This window comes from Rhinatrema bivittatum, chromosome 1 (genome assembly GCF_901001135.1).
Source record: "Rhinatrema bivittatum chromosome 1, aRhiBiv1.1, whole genome shotgun sequence".
Lineage (NCBI taxonomy): Eukaryota > Metazoa > Chordata > Amphibia > Gymnophiona > Rhinatrematidae > Rhinatrema > Rhinatrema bivittatum.
Window position 1 is genome coordinate 649,137,960 of NC_042615.1, and position 25,362 is coordinate 649,163,321.

General features: G+C 42.5%; 1 protein-coding gene across 4 annotated transcripts in view; it reads left to right on the forward strand.

Annotated features, from left to right (window-relative positions):
- ERAP1 (endoplasmic reticulum aminopeptidase 1) overlaps nucleotides 1-25,362 on the forward strand; it is a 135,298-nt gene that overhangs the window by 70,551 nt on the left and 39,385 nt on the right. For all 4 annotated transcript variants that reach the window (XR_003852155.1, XM_029572898.1, XM_029572888.1 and 1 more), the window contains exons 11-14: nucleotides 838-995; nucleotides 5,345-5,424; nucleotides 8,017-8,200; nucleotides 17,842-17,998. Coding sequence is in view for 3 of the 4 variants with exons in the window: in XM_029572898.1 (XP_029428758.1) it covers nucleotides 838-995; nucleotides 5,345-5,424; nucleotides 8,017-8,200; nucleotides 17,842-17,998 (579 nt within the window). In the remaining variant the exon portion in view is untranslated. The remainder of the gene's footprint in view (nucleotides 1-837; nucleotides 996-5,344; nucleotides 5,425-8,016; nucleotides 8,201-17,841; nucleotides 17,999-25,362) is intronic.

A 25,362-nucleotide genomic window follows, 5' to 3' on the forward strand; every position in this document is an offset into this window, starting at 1 on the left:
CCATTTCCTTTCCTCCCCCTCCCCCTCCCTCTCATTCTCCCTTCCCCCTCCCCCTCCCCCTTATTCTCCCTTCCCCCTTCCCCTCCCTCTCATTCTCCCTCCCCTTCCATCTCCCCCTCCCTCTCATTCTCCCTCCCCCTCCCTCTCATTCTCCCTTCCACCTCCCCCTCCCCCTCATTCTCCCTTCCACCTCCGCCTCCCTCCCCCTCATTCTCCCACCTCACCTCCCAATTCTCCCTCCCACCGCTTTTCTCCCTCTCACTCCCTCTCACCTCCCCCCTCTAGTCTCCCTCCCTCTCACCTTCCCCCTCACCTCCCTCTCTCCTCCCTCCCCCTCCCCCTCCCCTCCCCTCAGTCACTCCCCTCTCTCAATCCCCTCCCCTCTCAGCTCATTCACAACCCCTTCGGATAGTGCAGACAGAAGATCTCCGGGGGGGGGGTCCTTCCCTCCCTTGCACACGCCGCCGCTACTACTCCTCCAGCGCCATTTTTGTTAACAGGCAAGCTCTGACCGACGTGCTCGCCCGCGCATGCGCGGTAGAGCTGCTCTCTACTGCGCATTTGCGGCACGTCGGTCAGGGCTCCTTTATCTAGTAGATAATGGCGATAGTAGTCTGTAGCATAGATAACATAATCAGTTGTCTCCTCCCCCCACTAACCATTGCCTATAAGAAAAATACACTCACAACTTTATGGAATAGTATATCTGCAGACTTGGCTTGCTTGGAGGGGGAGCCCAGGGTTTGCAGCCTTTTGCGCTAAGAGGAAAGACAGTAGGCTTTCTGTCTACAGATGCATTCTCCTTTCACTGACCTTCATATTTCTTTTGAAAAAAAGCATTGGACCAAAGGAGATATCCTTGATGTGAGAACAATAATGAATACCTGGACCCTCCAAAAAGGTTTTCCGCTTATAATCGTGACAAGGAAAGGAAGACATATCTGCCTGCAGCAAGAGCATTACCTGAAGGGTTCTGATCCTTCTCAACCAACCAGGTAATAGAAGTTAATCAAGAAAACTGTTTGCCAATGGCAGAGTGCTGTAGAAATCAAGACAGAGTATAATGGGCAGCAGTGGTGCTGCTTCATATGACATAGATTCCATGAAATTGTGTCAGTTAAAACTGCTGCCATTTTAAATATGTGTAGTACAGCAACAAATAGCTATTAGTTCCTTATTTTCCTGAGTCAAATGACAGTGTATTGATATCGTTTTATATTTTATTTAGGACACATTCTTTTAAGATCTCATGCAGTAAACAGTTAAATGACCACTTTGTATTAGACTTAGGATACTGTGGTAGTATTGTATGTTCCCCATGTTTTGCTGTATGTCACGCACATGTTTGATTAATATCTGTTGCCCTTGATGCAACGGTTGCCTCATACAAATGGAGTTGAAAGAGCGCTTGCTTAGCACTAGAAACTTCCTTTGTATAACCTTACATTCCTCAGCAAGGGGAATATAAGGTCTTGAATATAAGAAGTTACCATACCAGGTCAAACCAAGAGTCCATCAAGCCCAGCATCCTGTTTCCATCAGTGGCCAATCCAGGATACATGTACCTGGCAAGTACCCAAACAGTAAAAAGGTCCCATGCTACTAATGCCGGTAATAAGCAGTGGCGAGCCCCAAAGTCAGTTTGATTAATAACAGTTTATGGAGTTCTCTTCCAGGAACTTATCCAAACTTTTTAAAATCCAGCTATGCTAACTGTCTTAACCACATCCTCTGGCAATGAATTCCAGAGCTTAATTGTGCATTGAATGAAAAATAATTTTCTCCGATTTATTTTAAATGTGCTTAAATGTGCTACTTGCTAACTTCATGGAGTGTCCCCTTGTCATTCTGATATCCGAAAGAGCAAATAACTGATTCACATTTACCCATTCTAGTCCTCTCATGGTTTTATAGATTTCCATCATATCCCCCTTCATCCATCTCTTCTCATAGAAACATAGAAAGGAGGGGAGAAAAGGACCAAATGATCGACCCATTCTGCCCCAAAAGCTTATGCTTATGCCAGTATCTACTGCATTGTGCAGGTTACCCTAATGCTTAGCTTCCCAGACTGAAAAGGTCAGGGCCCTCGGATGCTGTTTGAATCCATTTTCCCTTAAACCTTGCCATGGAAGCAGAGAGTAATGTTGGAGCTACATCAAAAGTATCAGGCTTAGTGGTTAAGGGTAGTAAAAGCTGTAGCAGCAAGTTACCCCCATGTTTATTTGTTCCCCAAAATGTAAAAGTCAGGGCTCTCATTGGTTGCTGTCTGAATCCAATTCCCCTTTTCCTACTGCCGTTAAAGCAGAGAGCATTCATGGAGTTGCATTATCAGTATCAAGGCTAATTTGTTAAGGGTAGCAACAGCCACCCCAGCAAGTTACCTCCAGTTACCCCCATGCACTCTTTTCTTTATTTCCATCCTCTAGCCTTTAGGGTTCCACAGTGTTTATCCCATGCCCCTTTGAATTCCTTCACTGTTTTCATCTTCATGACTTCCTCCGGAAGGGCATTCCAGGCATTCACCACCCTCTCCGTGAAGAAATATTTCCTGACATTGGTTCTGAGTTGTCCTCCCTAGAGTTTCATTTCATGACCCCTATTTCTATTGATTTCTTTCCAATGGAAAAGATTTGACAATTGTGCATCATTAAAAGCAGCAGGATGTCAGTCCTCAGGATTCCCTTCCACTTCCCCTGGGAGTTGGTTTCTTCTTGTCTTAATTTTATCATGCATTGAGGGGCTCTGCCTGGGAGTCAGGGAGCTATCTACAGCTGCACATGCTCAGTAGAGCATGCTGAAAGCTCTCGAATCTTTGAAATTGAAGTTCCATGCTGAGCTCCATCAGATGATGTTACCCATATGTAAGGACTGACATCCTGCTGTCTATCGGAGAACACCTGTTACAGGTAAGAAACCTCATTATGCCTTTTTCTTTATAACTACTAAGCTGCATTGTCCACCACCCATAGCCTCCTTCTCCACCTTAATAAAAAAAACTATTTATTGAAGAAAGCCACAATACAAAATGCAATCAAGATATAGTGTTCCACAAACAATACAATATAATCCAGGTAAATTAACATGTCATTTTTACAATTTAAACCCATCCCACCCCTCAAAGTATGCCATTAGGGAGCAACTATAACCAGCAGATCCCCTCCCAATCAATCCTTCCCACCCACCCAACACTTCTCCACCTTAAAGTGAAGCAAGAAGCATTTTAGTGGAAATTCCAGCTCCTGACTTTTCCATGTAACAATGCAATGTTTTATTCACTGAATCTTTGAAAAATATTGTAACAAAATATCTTATGAAATAATGTCACTATATCCCCATTATATGTCGCCCGTGACTTGGGAGTAATTATTGATACAGAACTGAATATGAGAAAACATATTGCTGTGAAATTGAGGGATGGTTATTGCAAATTGTTAACATTGAGAAGGTTAAAAGTACTTCTGGATCATCAAAATTTTAGAACCGTTCTTCAATTTCTCATATTTACAAATATAGACTATTGCAATACTCTTTTTCTTGGCTTACCTGCTTCGACTATTAGACCACTTCAGGTGTTACAGAACTCGGCAGCTAGAGTCCTGACGGGAAAAAGGAAGTTAGACCATATTACCCCAGTGCTGGTTTCTCTTCACTGGTTACCTATTAGCTATCGTATACATTATAAAGCTGCTTGCCTCATACACAATTTGATCTATTGAGACCGAACTGAATGGCTGAATACATCTCTAAAACTACATGTACCACAGAAGAACTTAAGATCCGCAAATAAGGCCTTGCTCTCAATACCCATGATACGATCAGCGAGACTAAGTCAGGTGAGAGAGCGTGCACTGTCGATAGCAGGAACCAAACTTTGGAATAATCTACCAACAGAATTGAGATTAACAACAGACAAGAAAAAATTTAAGGCAGACTTAAAAACCTGGCTATTTAAATGCACGTACATGGAAAATGGACAATAGGTTGCAAATATATATACATAGACTTCAAATGGCCAGATACAGGTTTAAATGAATGCTTCAGATTTTAGCCACAGGCAGAAATGATTTTATGTTTTTGTGATATTATACTTATGTTGTTTCTTTTATTAATTTGTCTTAACCTTTTAGCCCTGAATAATATATCGAGGAATAGCTCTATTATTTTAATAATTTGAATTTCTATTCTTAACAGCTAAATATCTTATTAATGTGCTTTTAAAATTTTAGCTGTTATCTTTTATTGGACGTATTTATTGTAGTTCTCATTATTGTTTAAATTGTAAACCTCTGTGAAGGCTAACGCCAATGCAGCGGTATAGAAAACCAATAAACCATAAACCATAATGTTATCTCAGAGTTCTTTCGGAAGCGCCTTGTTTGGCATGTTTTGACCCATGCTTCAATTCACATCAAAGAACAGAAACAGCTTGATCCTTCATCCAGGTGTATTTGAATCAACTCATCTACTGGGATTGGACACAGATGGCTCTTTTTAACTTATTTTGGGCCTTGTTAAGGCAGTTTTTTGCACCGGAAATATTTGGTTTTGCTGTAACAATGGGTATGAAGACTTCTGCAGTCAAGAATTTTTTTTTTTATTCTTACAGTAATAACTTTCGGAATATTTCTATAATTCTTTCATGGTGAAAGTGCAAAGTATGTTGTGTAGATCAATGAAACAAGCTCCTATTTTAATGCATTTTGATTTGTAATTTTTAAAGATCAGAATGTTAAAAATGTACAAGGGTTTGAAGATTTTTACAAGGCACTGTAAATATAGCATGTATTTCATAGCCAAGACATACAGGGGTAGATATTCAAACGCTACCCAGCCAGATAAATCTGACTAATCTGGATAAGTGGCTGATGCTGAATATCCAGCTATGTTCAGTGGCCACCACTTAGGTTAGATAAGTATTTATCTAGCTAAATATGAACCTCTCAGATAAGTATTTATCTGCCTAAGTAGATAGCTGGATATCTTGGGAGCGGGTAATGGGAAGATCAAGGTGGGGCAACTTACGGTTATCTTAACTGGATAAGTACCAATATTCAGCCTTAGCTGGTTAAGTTACCTTGAATAAGTTAGGCCTGATCAATAGCAAGACTAAAGTTATCCAGATATAATTTATCTGGCTAACTAGAACTTATCCAGTTATATTCAACAGCATAGCCGTGCTGCTGAATATCTCTTCTAAATTATCTGGATAAATTGTATAGCAGAAAATTGTATTGAAATGTATATCTTATCGTCCCCTTAAAGGGGATGTCATGTTTACGTGCTGATGGTAATGCTGCAACAAAATATCTTATTAATAATACAATGTATTTTTCTGTTATAGCAACATTTGGCATGTTCCATTAACATTTATTACCAGCAAATCTGCCATCATTCAGAGATTTTTGTTGAAAACTAAAAAAGGTAATTGTTATTTAGATTACTTTTCTGTTCTATTTTTATATTGTAAATCCTGCATTTTTTGTGTCAGGCAATAAAACTTTGCTATTACTAAAGATCTGAAACACTTGAACTTGAATTATTAATAAGGCTGTGGGGGCAGGAGGTACCTTACTAGAAATCTGTGGGCTGTTAAAATGCTTTACAAAAATATAGCAATTTAAGAGTCCAACATGAGAGCTGTGATTAGTACTAAAACCCAATGGAGAAGCTTAGAATTCTGCAAAGGGAATTCTGCTTCCTGATTTACCTCAGCAGTCCATTAACCCACTGAGAATATCTAAAATAAATGTCATGTTCCTCGTTGTTTAGTTTGTTTAATTTCATGAATCTCTTCTCTTTAGAGTCAATCAATGATGGTTCTGAAACTGTTTTTGAATTAAAATAATTCTGGCTAGATATTCAAATTTGAATTAAAATAATATCTGGCTAGAGTTAACCAAGTAACTTGTCTCGATATGTTCAGTGGGATAAACATCCTACTGAATGTATTTGCTTAAAGTTATCCAACTACATGTAGCTGAATAATGTAAAAACCTAACTGGCTATGTTCAAATTATCCATCCTTGTGTGACTGGATAACATTCTACTTACCCATATATCTTTAAATAATATCCAGGCAAGCAGCATAGTAGTTACCTCACTCCTAGCTGGGTTTCTGGGGGTCTGGATGGGGGCAGATGGTATTTTGATTGTGGGTGGGAAGAGGGCACCAGGAAAGCTTTATTTCAGCATGCCAAAATGGGAAAGGAGGGGGTGGGAGCACTTAGTGCCCCCCATTCAAAAAAAAAAAAAAGCACAGTACCTTGGTTTGGGGGTTACAATAGCTAGGACCAGCAAGGCCAATGTGAATTAACTGGGGAGAGGGATTGGAATTTGGCTGCTGGCCCACAGAATTTGAATTTGCTTTTCTTTTTAACAGCACTACTTACCCGGATACCTTTAAAAATATCCGGGTCAGTAGAAAGTCATCTGGCTAACATAACCAGATATATGTGATATTTGGCTAACAGCGTCGTTCATCAAATGCGTTATGGCGTTAATGCACGCAATAACACGTTAATGCCATAACACATGCGGTAATAACGCTGCCGCATGGCGCGAATGCAAACTTTGGGAAGGGGCGGGATTAGGGAGGAGTTTGGGTGGGATTAATGAAAATGAGGGGCGATATCACACCGTGCGATAGCATAACGCATAGTATCGCACATTTTTAACACCAGAAATAACTACACCTTTTTTCCTGGCGTTAAGCTGTGCGATAAATTTTTGAAATTGCATTTCTGCCATTTCTGGGCTGGGGAGAGTGGAGAGGAGTGGCGTAGAGAGAGAGCCTCTGGGGAGACCCTCACAGTGTGCAGGAGGGGGGACTAAGAATTTTGAACAAATCCTGCTTTACTGATGTGTGAAAGAAATGTATGTCTGCCTGGCAACAATGATATTTGAATTAATAAAAGACTGCCTTTAGCCTAGCACGGTCCTTTGTTCCTGTTGATGATTTACCTGCCTCGACACACCTTCTCATATTTGTTTGGACTTCCCGTTGGTGTGTTTTGTTCTCCACTTATTTTATGGTGTGAAAAAGATATGGATGACATGAAATTTCCAAGCAGACATAATGCTGGGTGCCAATAGATTCTGGCAATTTGCTGCATCCCACAGCATCCTATATGTTCCTGAAAGGAATCTGCTAAGAATCTATTGAGGTCAGTGGATCCACAGCAATGCATACCAATTTGCAACAGCACTGTGGATTGCTGGCATTTATTGGCAGCCAGCCCTTTAAGTTTAATAGAGGGCATTGTTAATGTATTGATGCCCTCACCAACCAGGTTGCATGAATTGTAATCAAACAAAATTGATTTATCCATACAAAATTATTATGGTTATAACAAGACGGCAGCAACCATAATAACAACTTCACCTGATTTTGCATTATTAGAACACAGTTGGATTTGTATATCCTCCCACAGTTGTCAAATACAGGTTGGCACTTTATGAGAACTACAACAGGTTAGAATGATATAATGCTATTGCCTTCTATACTTATCTCCTCCATTTCTCTTCCTCTTGCACCGAGGTCATCCCCTGTACCTTGTTCCCTGTTCCTTTCCTTTCCTTCCCTTTGCTTCCTCGTATATATCTTCATGCTTGGCTCTTTCCTCTGGGGAACATTCTTTATCCATCTCTTCCCATGTCTGTAACCTATGTGTCCGACCCTGACCCCCCAACGTCCCCTTTCCTCAGTTCATTCACATGCTTATAAGTACTCTTTTCTTTCCAACTGCTTACGGCTCTTGCTGTCCTATAACCCTTGCCTTTTCCTCCCAGGCGTCAAACAATTAAACTTATTTCCTAAATAGCTATAACTGGAGTCAAAGTATTCTTTACATTTTATGATTCTTGTGTTGAAATTATCTTTCAAGCCTCACTTGTTCTGGGGCCTGGATGACTGTCTTTGGTGATGTTGTATTCTACAGTTATTGCCTTGTCCTATCCATGGGATCTTGGAGCCATTGAGGGACAGTGACTGATGCACTGAATATGTGTTTTTAGATGTTATCGTCCTTCAGGAAGATGTGGCATGGATAAAGTTCAATGTGGGGATGAATGGTTATTACATCGTGCATTATGAAGGAGACGGCTGGGACGCTTTGATAAATCTCTTAAAGGAAAATCATACAGCAATTAGCAGCAATGATCGAGCTAGTCTCATTAACAGTGCATTTCAACTGGTGAGGTAAGGCATGATCTGTGATTTTGGTCTGGAACACAGTGAGGTTTTTTTCGCCTTCCTTTAGAACATCAAATCGCATAAGATACAAGTGCAGCATGGAAAGTGTATGTTTACAAATTTAATTTACTTTCGACCCACAGTTACTACTGTGTAGTCTGGTGTCCAAGGGGGTTCCTGGACCACTTAAGGTTCATGACTTTTCAGTTGAAAGTCCTAGATTTGGACCTTGCATCGGTGTGTAAAACTGACGAATTAGTACAGCCTGTAGTCTCTATGTGATGCTGTACTTTAGAAATACTCGAATAAACAGACTCTCATGATATAGCTCAATATATCACATCACTCAAAAACTGGTTACAGTATCTTTATTGGTAGCCAGTATTTAACCACAGAGTTGGATTAGCTTTGATGACCCAAGAAAACAAAACGGTAGCCGATCCAAGATGGCTGATAGCAACAAACACAAAGGGGCGGATTTTAAAAGGCGCGCGAATAGCCTACTTTTGTTTGCGCTCCAGGCGCAAACAAAAGTAGGCTATTCGCGCGCCTATTCGCACGCGAGTCCCGGGGCTCTGCGCGCGCCAGGAGGCCTATGTAAAATAGGCTTCCCGGCGCGCAGGGCCCTGCTCGCGTAAATCCGCCCGGTTTTGGGCGGATTTACGCGAGCAGGGCTCTGAAAATCCGCCCCAAAGAGTTGAATCGGTAAAAAGGACTTTGTTGAATCTTGCCCGACTCTGGCCGAGTTTCGCTCAACGAGCTACCTCAGGGGCTTAGGGGCCACTTAAATTGGCACAGATAAACATGAGTCTTTCATATGTCACAGTTAGAGAAAAATTCATCAGCAAAAACTGACTATTGGACTTGTTTTAAATCAGCCACTTTTTTCAAACACTTTTGACAGCGGCTCGCTGCAAAAGCAATGATGTTTAAATTCGAAAGTGTGCACGTGTCTATGGCTGGTTTCCATTTAACGCGTCCTTTTTACCAATTCAACTCTTTGTGTTTGTTGCTATTAGCTTTGATGACAGCACTTGAAAAAAGGTATTTCAGCTTACATCAGTAGATTGGGTATAACAACTATTGCAGATTTTACACAAAAATAGTACTTGAGGAAAGTACTTGAACAGATAATCTTCCAGCTATTGCAAACTATGCCCCACTGTATTTGTACTTTTAGAGGAATTTCAAACAAAGGTTTGGCTTCAAATATGTTGTCAATGCAGGGATTCAACAATCCTCCCAAACTAGCAGCAGATGCAGGGAGCTTCTATCTGCCCATAGAGAGCTAAATTTTCAGCAGTCATTGGGTGTAAAGTTACAACAGCATTTTCTAAATTGTGTGGTGGGAGCCACAGTTTATAGAATAGTACATATCTCTGCTCCAAAAGTATATGCATGTGTTTCAGTGCACACAATTGTCTATAATGCAGGGAAGCGCATATTTTAATAAAAGTACATGCACATAATATTTGTAACATATGAGGTAGGTTTTAAAAAGCTGCACGCACAAGATGCGAGTAAAATAGCACATGCGCAAGTAAACACATGTTTTTAAATTTGTGTTTTATGTGGAAATTATGAATGTTTAATGCATTTACTATACAGATCAACAGGTTTGGATGTTGCAGTTTAAAATGTACCAAATAAAAAAACGGTATTATAAAAAAAACGCAACATATGCATGTAACACAGGGGCTGCGAGTAAATTTGTGCATAGAAAAAGGGGTGGGAAGAGATATTCTGGGGAGAGGGCAACATGTACGCGTGTAAGTTGCTATTTTTAAACCTGCCAAAGTGATGCGCATCAGTCTTTTTCTCGCGTATATTTACTTCTGCTCAATATCGGGTGTAAGTGATCGTAAACATCTTGAAAATGAAAAGATGACTGGGTGACATGGGGAGAGTTCAGGCTGAAGATCCAGGAGGGACTTCATGAGATGCAGATACAGTGGACTAGAAGATAAAATAGCTAATTTCCTTCTTGCGCGCATATTGCAATATTCAAGGAAGTACGTGTGGAAAAGCTGACATTTGCTAAGAACAGTATGCGAGTTAATGTAAATGAATACAATTAGGAGCACAAATACGCGAGGAGAGCTGACTTGCACCACTTATCCAGAGCAGCTCCTTTCTAATCCCCTAGGAGTAGCTGGCGGGGAGGGGGAGTATAGTAGTGGAGGTCAGTTGGACTGCTTTCACTTGAGTCTCTATGCCTGATTGGCATGGTGTCCATTGTGTCTAACGATACAGCCACCAGCGACTTGCTATGTTGCCAATAGAACTTCATAGTTCGGCCACTGTCTCCCACTCTTATACAGAGAGTATGGAGTTCTGGGATTGGGACAAGCTAGTTAAAGTTGTGATCTTCATCCCCCTCAGGGATGGGAGGCATGGCTATGGGCTTTCAAAATGCAAACTTATGGGCCAATACAGTAAAAATCGCGGGAGAGTGGGCGAGCGCACAGGACACTCTCCTGTGCACGCGATACAGTAAATTAATTTATTTAAATTAGGGTCCGCAGCAAAAAGAGGCGCTAGGGACACTAGCGCATCCCTAGCGCCTCTTTTTCACAGGAGCGGCAGCTGTCAGCGGGTTTGACAGCCGACGCTCAATTTTGCCGGTGTCAGTTCTCGAGCCCGCTGACAGCCACGGGTTTGGAAACTGGACACCGGCAAAATTGAGCGTCCGGTTTTCAAGCCATGGGCCCACTTTAAATTTTTTTTTAATTTTTTACTTTTTTTAACTTTTGGGGCCTCCGACTTAATATCGGCGCTGGCAGAAATTAACGCCTACCTTTGGGTAGGCGCTAATTTCTTAAAGTAAAATGTGCGGCTTGGCTGCACATTTTACTTACTATATCGCGTGGGAATACCTAATAGGGCCATCAACATGCATTTGCATGATGCGGGCTCTATTAAGTTCGGGGGGGGGGTTGGACACGAGTTTTCGACGCGCTATTACCCCTTACTGAATAAGGGGTAAAGCTAGCGCGTCAAAAACGCGCGTCCAATTGCGGGTTAACAGTGCGCTCCACCGGAGCACACTGTACTGTATCAGCCTGTATGTAGGTTCCCTCTCGGCACCTTGTTTTCTACTCAGGGAAAGGGTTGTTTTCACTCTCCCTTTGCCTCTGAGTGGTCTTTTTCTTCCTTGGCCACTCTCTTTATCCCACTGGATCTGGGAGCCCATGAGGGAGGAGCACTCTACCGCTTTGTGCTTCTGTGCAGCTGAGATGCCTCATTGCATGCGGTGAGCTGTCCCGGACTTGAGTTCCCTGCAGTGTTGGCATTGGATTCCCTGTCATGGGAATTTGCTCCCCAGCAGAAGATTAGGATTTCTCCGGCATGAGGCGATTGCCTTTTTGAATATCTATTGGGCGCAACATGCAGGTTTTCACTGTGTGATTGCTTCTCTCAATTAGGGTCGCGTTTGGGTAGTACTTTGACCACTGAGGGGAGGATTCCATCTCCTCTGCATCCCAAATGGCCTGTATACCTTCAGACAACCTGCCCTATCCATGGCTGCATGCATCAGGGGGCAGGGGATCTCGCAAAAGAGGCCCCCACACTCATATTGCAGTTGCTTAGGAGTTGTCATATTCTCTTTCATAGACTTAGTTTTTGGGTACTTGCCAGGTTCTTGTGGCCTGGATTGGCCACTGTTGGAAGCAGGATGCTGGGCTTGATGGACCCTTGGTCTGACCCAGTATGGCATTTTCTTATGTTCTTAACCCTGACAGTGGGAGCATTCATTGACTGGCAAGGCAGTCCTTGACTATGCGGATGTTGTTTTCCACCTCATATACCCATGAGGTTGAAGATGAGTTATCTTCGGCAATAGGTTTTGAAGTCTATGCAAGGCAGGTTAGCAGTCTGTTCTGTTGGTCAACCTGAACCTAATTTGGGACCCTCAGAGTTCTCAGGTATTTGAAGAAGTCCAGTTTTTTTCCCCAGGAGCTGGCTCTTGCAGCATTCCTGTTTTCATCTCTAAGCAGAGTGGATTCCGGGCTTCTTCCTCGTTCTTACCTATGACTGAAATCTAGGCTTAGTACTGTGTTGTTTGACTCTCTCATCTTACATTGCCACTTTTCTACTGAGAAGATGGACCTAGGAGCTGAGTCAGCCTTGGTTTCAGCTCCTGACTGGATCAGCAGGGAATTATAGTTGGTGTGTCGCCCAACATCGATTTCTACAGCTTAGAGGCTGTTTCCTTGCCCCTGCAGCCCTGTGGTCTGCCTCTTTATATTCTTCATGTCCTCCCACTTCCAGTTGTGATGTCAAAGTAGAAACCATGGTGCAAAAAAGAGTAGTCATAATGTATGGCTTCAAGAAAAGGTATACGATTCTTTCTCTGCTTTTGACCAAATTGCCAGTGATAATGCCTTTGGCTTTTCATGTGTCAATTGGTTGGCCAATTGGTGAGTAGCTCTTTCATGCCTCGGCACCCTTGTAACCACTCCATCTAACCTAGGAAGTCAGTTTTTTTTCTTGTAGTCATTCGGAGATGGGGTCTGCCATAGACCTTGATGCCTTTTTTCCACTTCTTCAAAGTAAGTACTTAGGGTCTATGCCCATTGTTCCTGTTGGTCAAACATCAGGAACAGCTATCTGTAAACAATCTGTTCTTGCTCTTTAGATGCTGGTGAACTGCAGTTTTCTTTCTGGAGGGCTCTTTAGCCCCAGATTGTCTATTCGGCTGTCTTGCAACACTGAAGAAAACTGTGCAGTCTTGGTTTGTAATTTGTGCCCTTTCCTATACCCATAGGGACTTGGACTTAGACTTAGTGGGGCATGTCAGGGCTCACAGTGCAGAAGCTCTGACTGTGTTGGATTTTGTGCGGCGAAGTGGGCTTCTCACCACGTGTTTACATCACACTCCTGCCTTCGATGGGGACTATTGCCACACACTGGGGTTTTATCAAAGTTTATACTACAGGTCTTTACCTTCCTAGAGCCCGTTATGGGTCCAGCTGCCTCAAAAGAGAAAGAGAGTGGTTTCTTCTGTCAACCACTCATGTAGTGCCTTTATCACCATTGGTTTTTGCCCATTTTTTCTTGTTTTGTGGGCAGCCTGTAACTTGGGATTCACCCATATGTGGGGACTGCCATCCTGCTTGTCCATGAAAAAAAGGAGGTTACTTACCTATAACAGGTGTTCTCCGATGGACAGCAGGATGGTAGTCCTCAGGATTCCCTCTTGCCTCCCCTGGGAGTTTTTTCCCCATGTCTTAGCTATATCATGGATTGAGGGGCTCTGCTGAAAGCTCTAGAATCTTTGAAATCAATGTTCCTTATTTATTTATTTATTTAACATTTTTATATACCGACATTCATGAAAAAATATCATATCATATCGGTTTAAAAGGAACAAAGAAATAACATAACATTAACTGGTGGAAGTTTAAAGTTACAATAAAACAGGGGTATATAACTGGGAAGGAAGAGCATAGAGAGGGACAGATAACTCATGAACTAATTACAACAAGGAAGAAGTAAGTGCAAGAGAGTTATGTTCTTATCTAGATGTGGCTGATGCTATGTGTCTATTGTTAGCCCTGGTTGGGGAAGGCTTGACTGAACAGCCATGTCTTAAGATTTTTTTTGAAAGTCTGTAGGCAGGGTTCCTTGCTGGGCTCCGTCCGATGACGGACCCATATGTGAGGACTGACATCCTGCTTTCCTTCGGAGAACTCCTTTTACAGGTAAGTAACCACCTTTTTTCCTACCTGATTCCCTGCTGTGTTATTTGGTGCCTTTCCAGCCTATAAAACTCTTCTTCAGTGAGTATTTACTGGTTATTAACTGAGAAATGGATAAGAATGGGTGACTGTATTTTGCTTCCCCCAACACCCCACTAAGGGCCTCAAAGGTCTATATCTCTTCCCTGTCAGTTAACCCCAGTATCCCAGGATCTGCATGAGTGATGTGATGACAGAGAGAATTGGAAGTCTGGGTCGTTCATAGCATCCTGTGATCCCCTTTATATAGCCTACCAAACAAGAGAGGGCTGGAGTGATATTTGATATTCCATTGTTCTCCAACGACAAGAAGGATGATAGTCCTCACATGTGGGTGATATCATTGGACGTAACCCAGCACCGAATTTTGATTTCAGAGATTCTAGAAGTTTTGAGCATGTTCTGCTGAGCATGTGCAGCTATAGCTACCTCCCTACCTCCTAGGCAGGAAGGACCCTTCAGTCTCATTTTTTTCGTCGAGTCTAGAAGCCTCATTGCTGTCTCTCACAGCTACAATAGTGACATTGTCTGGATCTGTAGAAACTATTTTTTCTTGCAAAGCACTGTGAGTTTTCTCCCTCGTGTACTTTAAGGTAGTTTTTGTTTTCTTCTTTTTTAATACTTTACTTCTGTTGGCTGCATGATGCATGGGCCTAGTGTCCAGAATAAGCTGTTCAAAAGTTTGTTTTACATTAATAAATAATGCTGTCTGTGAGCTTATACATTTTATTCTTTCCCTCAGCCTTCATGTGTTTTTTGCCTTTTTCTGTAGTCTCATGGGATCTGCAGTCTGCAAGGTCTCTGTGTGGTTGGGCTAGGTCTCTTAGCCTGGGAACTTGCCTGAGTTCCCATTCAGATAGGAGCTCCATGAAATTTAGTCCAACTGCTAGGCATTGATGGAGGCCCAGACAGCAAAGGATTCCAGGATTGAACCCTCCTCCTTGTCCTGAGTGGGACGGTGAGGAGCAACAGGAGCATTCCAGTGGGAAGGAGACCTGATCTCCTCCCCCCCTCCTGGGAACCATCTAGTTTCCACAGGCCCAAATTAATCTTCACTTATGGTGCCCTGGATTACATAGCCTCCCCTCCTGCCTGCCATCATAGTCTAGTAGGGCAATCTCTAAGGAGGGGAGGGAGAGCATGAACATGGGTAATCAGCAATGCTGATGCACCATTTGTGCCATGCCCCAACATTGATTGCCAATGCACAGAGAACCGTTGGTCATTGACATTGGGCATGGTGCCCAGCAGTGCTGAATGCCATCCAGCATTCTCTCCACCCAGCACCAGTTGCCAGAAAGTGCAGTCAGTGTCACTGGATGCCATTGAGCACCATGGGCACCATCAACACCATCGACTCTGTTGAGCGTTATAGATGCTATGTGTGCCATCAATGTTATTAAAACCATGGGTGCCATCGACATTGTGGGTGGCATTGAGCTCCAGGGGCACCATCATCTGTGTCGAGTGCTCTGGGCGCCATGGGCACCATTAACAGCGTTGAGAACCATGGGAATCCCATGAGCACTATGGATGCTGTAGAGTGCTGGGGACACTGTCGAGCACCATCAATACCAAACACCTTGGAAGCCTCCAGTCACTGTGGGCACATTGAACGCCATAGGTACTACAAAGTGCCATCAGCACTGTTTGCACCATTTGCCATGAGGCGTCTTGTGTGGCATCGGGCTATCAAGGTCAAGTGTGGTCGGGTGCCACTGAACATGAACAGTGCTGGGTGCCACCGAGCAGCACAGGTCATCATTGGGTGCCATTGATCAGGAGTGCCACCATATTCCATCCAGTGACATTGAGCACTGAGTCCATTGGACGCCATAGGACACGGACTGCTGATGGTATGGTTGAAATGGGCAATGGGCACTTTCAGCTCTTTCGCAGAGTAGTGCCATGGGCACCAGCCAAATCAATGGTGGCTTACACCATGATAAAGACATTACAGCATGCTGCAGCATGAGCCTAGGTGACAATGCTGATGCTATGCCAGTGTCTGGCGCTGCACTGTCATGCACATCTATGCCAATGACAGCAAACTTGCACACTGCTGCACTGATGCACAGCGCTGCAGATGCTGGGTTGATGCTGAGTGTTGGTGTAACGCTGTCGATCAGTGTCATAGGTTTTGTGTTTCTTAGTGACAAAGAGCCTCAAGTGCTGATGCATCAAGAAAAATGCATTTCTGACTCATACCCAATGGATAGGAATGGAACTCAGTATTTTGTGTTGTGGTGGTAAGTGTGATTTTTATTTGGAAGGAATCTTTTTGTCCACCCTTCCTGCCCAAGAGAAGGGAGTAGGAGGAAGAAGGATTTTTCACTGTTGGCTCCTTCAGATCAAAAGATCCCCTGTATCATCTCAAAGAACTGTGGAGAAAAGGAGTGCATGCCAACTGGAATCCAGAGCTGGTAGGAGAGAAGAGAAAACTGGGACATCCGCACTACAATTTAAGCCAGAAGAGAAGGGAGAGGCTTGGAGAATTCAGGATCAAGCAGTGGACTATAGGTATTTGGAAGAGGAGACTCTTAAGGGATAGGAGGACCTTTTTCAGTACAACCAAGGCAGCTTACATTCCACCTAAGGAAGATAAGGGATCATAGGAAAAGATAAAGGGACCACTGACACAGATCATTTTGGACTAGATTTAGTGCTAGGATTATGGCTGTAACAAGGAAAGAATGCACCTGGTGCTAATTAATTTTCATTGAATACAATGAATAAGAAACAGTATTTTTAAAATAATTGAACAGACAAAACGTGTTTTCCTATAAGAATTGTTTTCTCTTCTTCATTTGTTGACAACTGTTGATACTATTTTCCCTTTTTATTTGAAGGCAACCCTTAGCTAGGGGGTCCATTGTGTGTATTGGTTGCATTGCTTTGTTATCAGAGAAAACATAATTGCTTAGCTGTAATGATTGTTCTGTAATGACAGCATTACAAGGAGCCACCAATCCACCTTGGGGAGTTGTTCTCTCTACCTTTCTTCTAAACTTATTTAACCTGTCAGTGGAATGGCTGCAGGCTTGGTGGTGCACAGGAAATCACTGCGCTGTCCAAGAAAGCTGTTCCATGCAAGCAGGAAACAGAGTAGTACAGTTGCATGTGTGTGACTTGTTACACTGCTGTCTTCAGAGAACATCCATTACAGGTAAGCGTTTATTCTTTTCTCATCAAAAGCATGTTTGAATGTTCCTGCCCGTTGACATTATTCATAGCTTCCCTTTTTTTTTTTTTTTTTTTTTTTTAATTAGAAGCCAGTTCATAGGGAGTCCATCCATGTGGCCCATTGCAACTGATTGTCATCTTAGAAAGCACACAGTAATTGCTTACCTGTTATTGGTATTCTAGTGGCAGCATTACATAAGCCATTCAAACCACTTCATGCTCTGTTGTTCTTACTCCTCCTGATCCAGTTTTGTTAAACTCCAGACTCAGCCACACATAATCACCTGCACATGTGCAGATGCTTTCTAGCAAGGCTCTTGAAGAATTCTCTAAGCTTACACATGACAGTCACATAACCCATCTCTGTCACTCTTTGTATTTCCTTCATCAGATGACACCAATTACAGGTAATCAATTATACTTGTTCCAAAATACTTGTACGTCATTTATTTGTACCTCTCATACATGTAAGGGCTGTAAATTGATTTGTGAGCAATAATTGTATTTCTCCCCTAAAAAAAAAGTTTCATACAAGCTGGCTTCATGAGAACAGTTTGTCTAGAATTTAGTATATTATATTATAGTGAACATTTGTGAATGATATTATCTTGTGAAAAATTTCTATGTATATGATAGAAAAAGCTTTGCTTGCACTGTAATTCCATTTGTTTAAAGCAATGATAATGATTTATTCCTTAGCAATTGTAACTTTTTTTATAACAGCATTGGAAAACTACCAATTGACAAAGCTTTGGATTTAACACTGTACCTGAAACATGAATCTAAAATCATGCCAGTATTCCAGGGAATGAGTGAACTAGTTCCCATTTACAAGCTAATGGAGAAGAGAGATATGGAAGATATAGCGAATCAGCTAAAGGTACTGTAAAATTGCATGCCAGAAGATTAGGATACATTGCATATTGTTACTGGAAACACTATTTATTTAAAAAAAATCCTTTTTATATTGTTTAATATGGTATTTTAGTAATGGGAATTTGGCTTTTTCTTTTACTTCACGCATGCAGGTACAAAGCTAGAATTTTGTGTTTGAACCTGCTGTCATTTCCATTATGCTGGAAAAGAGAATTCCCAGTCTACACCTCCTCTTTGGCCTGTCAGCTCCCTAGCAACCAGCCAGCTTACAGTACAGGAAGCCAAAATAGGGTTTCTCTATCTCTTTTCTTCCTCTTCCCCCTTTTTTCTTTTCCTCCTAGTGTCTTTCACCAGATTAGCAACAGTTCTCTGAGGTGGGTGACATCATTTGATGGAGCCTGGGTTGGTGTAATGATTGTAGAGCTTCTAGAGCTTTTGGATTGCTGTACTAAGCATATATGGACCATTCCACAAGGTCACCTTCAGTTTCATTTTTTCTGCGGAGCCTAAAGGTTACAATTTATCTGGGTAATTTTATTGGTAAACTCACCTCAAAACTGCTTTGTTTTCCCTCAGTTCCCTCTCACCAACCTATTTAGATCCTTAGATAGATTTTTCATCATGTTTCTTCTTTTTTTGTGTGGCTGCATTTTGCATCGAGTAGCATCAGTCAGGTTTTTTGTTCAAAATCAATCATTTGATTTTGCAGCAGCCATTTTTTGTCTGATGTCCCAAGAAAGGTGCTCCCATTGTGAACGTACCATGTTTGTAATGGATTCCCATGATAGATCTGTGCTATGTCTGGGGGCTGACCATAACATCTCAGGAGATGACTCACAGAGGCTGTTGGTCCTACCTAGAGGTCATGAGAAAGTTCTTTGTGACAGATACATTTGAGCCATTTGCATTGGCATCAGAAGCATTGACATCAAAGGGCCCAGGAACTGCACCAGATATTGGCGATGCATCGATATTGAGGAAGCATCACATTTCATCGAGGTTGAGCATTGACAGAGCCATGAAGATCGGCCATTATCTAGCTATTCCTGTCCAAGAGAAAATAAGAATTTCACTTCATTGGCAATGAGCGAAGGATGAAGAGGCATCGACATTGGTGCCAGGCAGTACAAGATGTCAAGAGCAAGATGTCAAGTACAAGATGGCAATTCCATACATCCTTCCAAGCATCCCTGCAAAGAGAGCCACTCACTCATGACAGAATTTGTGGAATTATAATATTCTCCAAGTGCCTAGGTCACAGCCGCCAATATACTTCAGATGACCCAGGAAGATGTGATCTCACTTCCTGCTTTCCAGGCCATTTTAGCATTGGCAATTTTTGAGGAAGAACTGAACAGAAAAAATCAGAAGGCAGCTGGCCTCCATTTGTCTTTTGTCATAGAAACATAGAAACGTGATGGCAGAAAAAGACCATATGGTCCAGTTAATCTGCCCATTCATCCAATTAATTTAGCATTATAATTCCCATCACTTCCTTAGAGATCTCATGTATTTATCCCATGCCTTCTTGAACTCAGATATTGTTTTTGTCTCTACCACCTCCACTAAGGAGCTATTCTATGCATTCACCACCCATTCTGTAAAGAAATATTTCCTAACATTACTCCTGAATCTACTCCCTTTCAATCTCATTTCATGACCTCTTGTTCTAGAGCCTCCTTTCCATTGAAAGAGACTCACCTCCTGTGCATGAAATCCTTTGAGATATTTGAATGTCTCTATCATATCTTCCCTATCTCGCCTTTCCTCCAGGGTGTACGTTTAACTCTTTAAATCTATTTCTATATGCTTTAAAACAAAGACAACTGATCATTTTAGTAGCCACCCTCTGGACCAATTCCATCCTGTTTACATCCTTTTGAAGGTGTGGTCTCCAGAAATGTACTCAATATTCCACATGAGATTTCACCAAGGACTTATACAAGCCCTTCCTTTTTCTGATGCCCATTCCTCTCTTTGTGCAGCCAAGCATCTTTCTGGTTTTTACCATTGCTTTATCCACCTGTTTGACCACCTTAAGATCATCAGATCCCACTCTTCCTTTGTGCTTAGAAGAATAAAACCTCCAAATGTGTACCTTTCCCTTGGGTTTTTGCATCCTAAATGCATTACTCTGCATTTTTTAGCATTAATTCTTAGCTGCCAGACCTTTGACCATTCCTTGAGCTTCACTAGATTCCTCCTCATGTTGAACAATGGCATTGATGCAAAATGGATGTCCAGCCCATTCTTGAAACTCAGAGAACCAGGAGCATTTGCAATGATGTCATTGCCCAAAGGGGTATCAATATCAGTGCAGTTTGCCCTAATGTTGATTTCCAGTGTATTGGAAGAAAAAGCTTCCCTGAGGCATCAGAATATATTGGAGTCTAGTGTCCCCAGTCAGGGGTGTAGATACAGGTGGGCTTCGGGTTCTCTGTCTTCTCACCTTTGGCTCAGGTCCCCACACTTTGTAGCAGCGTCATGTCTTATCTAAGTCAGCCCTTAAAGGTGTAGCAGTTAATTATCCCCCTTCTTCTCAGCCCCTTGAAAGTTCAGAAATGCCTAGACTGGTTATTTATTAATTATTTTATTTATATTCCACCTTTCATACACTTCATGGTGGATTACATTCCAGTACTTTAGATATTGGAAACATGATTACGTAAAAAGCTTTTCAGCAGCCTGAGAGATTTACCATTGTATAAAGTAACTGCCTTAACCAAAGCGGGAGACGGAGAAACAAAAGACAGCAGGGAGTTGAAGAGACGAGAGTGTGGCCAGAAATTAAAAGAATTTTATTTATTTATTTATTTATTTCAAGTCTTTTCTATACCGTTGTTTGGTGGGGACCGTCACAACGGTTTACATCAAGGCACATAAAAGTAATGATACTACAATTTGTCTGTTTACATAGGTGCCATAAGGTTCAGTAACATAGTTTGTTATCAATGTTCATTGTTAAATGTGATTAATCATGTCCATGTCTTTCCTTCTCAGTTTTAATTACAGAACTAATTTTACAAATGTAACTTATCCATTAGTAATGGTGCACTATATCTTAAAAACTACACACTTAGGGGTAGATTTTAAAAGAAGCGCGATCAGCCTACTTTTGCTTGCGCATCAGACTCAAGCAAAAGTACGCTGGATTTTAGTAGATACGCGCGGAGCCGCGCGTATCCACTAAAATCCTGGATCGGCGCGCGCAAGCCTATCGATTTTGTATAGCCTGCGCGCGCCGAGCCGCGCTGCCTCCCCCCGTTCCCTCCAAGGCCGCTCCGAAATCGGAGCGGCCTCGGAGGGAACTTTCCTTTGCCCTCCCCTCACCTTACCCTCCCTTCCCCTACCTAACCCACCCGCCTGGCCCTGTCTAAACCCCCCCCTTACCTTTGTCGGGGGATTTACGCCTCCCAGAGGGAGGCGTAAATCCCCGCGCGCCAGCGGGCCTCCTGCGCGCCGGGCCGCGACCTGGGGGCGGGTACGGAGGGCGCGGCCACGCCCCCGGGCCGTAGCCACGCCCCCCGTACCCGCCCCCAAAACGCTGCCGACACGCCCCCGAAACGCCGCGACGACCGAACCCGCCCCCCCGACACGCCCCCCTCCGAGAACCCCGGGACTTACGCGAGTCCCGGGGCTCTGCGCGCGCCGGGAGGCCTATGTAAAATAGGCTTCCCGGCGCGCAGGGCCCTGCTCGCGTAAATCCGCCCGGTTTTGGGCGGATTTACGCGAGCAGGGCTCTGAAAATCCGCCCCATAGTGAATTTCTGCAGTGTGTATGGTTGTTTAATTGTTCATGCTTTGCCCATCCCTGGCTTCTATTCTCCCTTCTCTTTCCGGAAAGCCAGGTTTTTAAACTCTTTCTAAAGGTTTTGCTGTCTCTTTGTAACCTTAAATCCAGGGGCATGGAGTTCCATAGTATGGGTCCTGCCTAGTACCCTCTCTCTTACTTGTGTTAGTCTTGCTGTTTTGACTGATGGTATGGTCAGGAGAACTTTGTTTGCTGACCTTAGGTTTCTGTTAGGGACATGTACTCGAAGGGCTGTATTTAACCAGTCTGCATTTTTGTTATGTATTAACTTATGTATGGTGACAGTGTTTTGTATTGGATTCTTTGTTCGATTGGAAGCCAGTGTAGTTCAGCCAGTGTTTCCATGATATGTTCTCTTTTGTTTTTGCCGGTTAAAACTCTTGCTGCTGTGTTTTGCAAAACTTGCAGTGGTCTTAGTGAGGTGTATGATAGACCTAGTAGAAGTGCATTACAATAATCAGTGCTTGCAAATATCAACGCTTGTAGTACTGATCGAAAGTTAGCAGTTAGATGTGGTTTGAGTCTTCTGAGAACCATAAGTTTAGCATATCCTTCCTTTACTTTTAGAGATATGTGTTGTTTTAAGCTTAGTTCAGTGTCAATTATTACTCCTAGATTCCGTACTTTCTCTACTAGTAATATTTTTTGGTTGTTTTTGAGTGTGAATGGGCTTTGTTTAATTTCCGTATTTTTTCATTCTAAGTGTAGGAATTCTGTCTTCTCTATATTGATTATTAATTCCATTTGGTTTAGTAGCTGTTTGATGATATCATTTTGGCAATGTTTAATGTTTTCTCAATTGTATCGTCGATGGGTAAGATTAATTGGATATCGTCGGCGTATATATAGTGTGGGATTCCTAGACCAGCTAGCAGGTGGCATAGTGGTAGCAGGTATTTGTTGAAAAGTGTGGCAGAAAGGGCGGATCCTTGTGGTACACCTGTTTGAAGGTTTATTTTTTTTGATGTTGCGTCTTTAATTTGTACTTGATAATATCTGTTACTGAGATATGATCTAAACCATTTGTTTTGTTGTTTAGACCTATTTCTTCTAGTCTATTTAAAAGTATGACATGATTTACAGTGTCAAAAGCTGCTGACTGGTCGAGCATCACTAGAATGTAATGTTTGCCGTTATCGAAACCTCTCATAATATTATCTGTCAGTGCCAGCAGAAGTGTCTCTGTGCTATAGTGTTTTCAAAAGCCATGTTGTGAAGGATATAGTATGTTGTTGTTCTCTAGGTGTTCTGCTAGTTGCTTTTGTATAGTTTTTTCTATTAGTTTTGCAATTAAGGGTACCTTGAAGATCCATATAGGATGAAATAGGGGGTGGGATAGAGGATTGGCCACAATGCCCACCTATGTTAACTTTGGGCCCCTCCAAAAAATGTAGTTCTGATTAAGCCCCCACCCCCAGCTGATTGAGGACCTGCCAGGGTGTTGCCTACCAAACAGGTGTGGCCACCAGATACCCCCTCCAGCCCAAAGGTGAGAATCAGAGTCTGAGCATTCAGAGGAGTATAAATATGAATATGAGGACTACGCTGACCTGGAGAATTCAACAGGTCTCCCCCTCACACCGCTCTCTTCTACAGGAAAGAAGAAAATCACCACCAGAAAGCCTCCCCTTCACCAACTTTATTAAAAAAATGTTTTCAGCAAGAGGTAGGAAGAGCCCAGAGCTAAAATGTTGGACATCCTCCAGTTTCTTGATCCCCAGAAGGATGTCATGGCAGTGCTTGTCCGTGATATCCTCATGGATAAACAGATGAGAATGTGGGAGACTCCCTCACCCTCTCTGTAACCTCTGTTAACAGGAAGGTAGACTCTATGTGCCATATACAGAAAACTCCAGGATTTGACAAGCAGCTTCCCCATCAATCTGTTGTTGAATCAGCTCTCAAGAAATCCAAGTCCAGGACTCATTCTTTGGTTCCTCCTGGGAAGGACTCTCACACACATTGGTAGAAAGGTTTATCAGGATGCTATACTCACTTTTACCAACTCTACATGGGCCAATATTTGCATTACATTCTACAAAAGGTCAAGGATTTATCCAGATTTCTCCCTTAAGCAAACTCTGATCTGATGTCCTAATGGACAAGTGTAAGGCATGCAGTGACCTATGATGTTTTCGAGATGGCATTAAGAGCCTCTGCATAGGAATGATGCCTGTAGACTCTCATGGGGCTGCTGTCAAATGTGCAGGATAGTTTGCTGACATGCCCTGCAAGGAAGAGAACCTCTTTGATGGTAAAGTAGATTTATTTATTTATTTAAAAGATTTATTACCCACGCTTTCTCAGTGATCAAGGCAAGTCACAAATAAAAACATTCATAAAATTAAATATACATAAAACAAAACATTTGTACTCAATGCATAATTAAACTCTGGAATTCATTGTCAGAGGTTGTAGTAAAAGCTCTTAGTATAGCTGGTTTTAAAAAAGTTTTGAACAACTTCTTGAAAGAAAAGTCCATAAACCATTATTAAGGTGGATTTGGGGAAATCCACTGCTTATCCCTGGGATAAGAAGCATGGAATCTATCAACCTTTTGGTATCCTGCCACATACTTGTGACCTGGCTTGGCCATTATTGGAAACAGGACACTGGGCCTGATGAACCTTTGGTCTGACCCAGTAAGAAAAATGTGTTCTGTTTGGCTACCTCTTTCAGCTCTGTGGCCTATTGTGTTCTTTCTCTAGCCCACTTACCTCCCCTTGCGGTGTTGCACACTCAGTTCTGTTATTAGGCTTTTGCGAAAAGGAAAACTGGGGATTGGCGCACACTGCCAACAGTTCATAGTTACTTGGCAGTGATTTCAAAAGTTTGTTGTTAACTTGAAAAATTCCTTTGCTGCACATGAGTAGATAATGTAACCCATGTGTGTGAATCCACTGAACTGCTGTTAGACAATGAAAAATCAATATTCAGACATAGCCCCGCTATGTAAGTTAGCCCTGGATTCTCTGAGGAGGAAGTTCTATTAAGGGGCTAGGCCCGATTATGGCATAGCCTGCTATCTTTCCCTCAGATACCAGTATAAGTGAGATCTGATGTAAAGCAAAAGGCTAGCAGAGCGGATCCCTCAAAACACCCTGATTTTCCAAGGTCACTAGGAGATGGGGTACTGGAGTGTGGAGCTCACATGATCTGTTCAACTACTGGAGACCTCTTTTTAGCATTAGGGTTGAGGAAGTGGTGGATAGTATAAGGCCACTGCATACCCTCTCTACTTCCACTCCAGCCCCACTTTCCATAACTGGGGACCCACAAATGAAGCACAGTAGTGGAAAGAAATACTTCCCATCACCCCTCAACCCTGTTAGCAACAAGCTCCTCACAGGAGCAAAAACACAGAGAGATTATGGCCGTAGCCCAGCCAAAACATGGCACAGAGCTTTGACTGGATCAGGGGAACATTGCCCAGATTCCAGTATCAGTGTTGTAGAAATTTCAAATCGAGGCATGGCTGAGGTTTAAGTAAACCTTTGACACAGAGTACCCTCAGACACTTGAGCTCTCAGCAGAACGAGTAGACAAGAATATATTTAT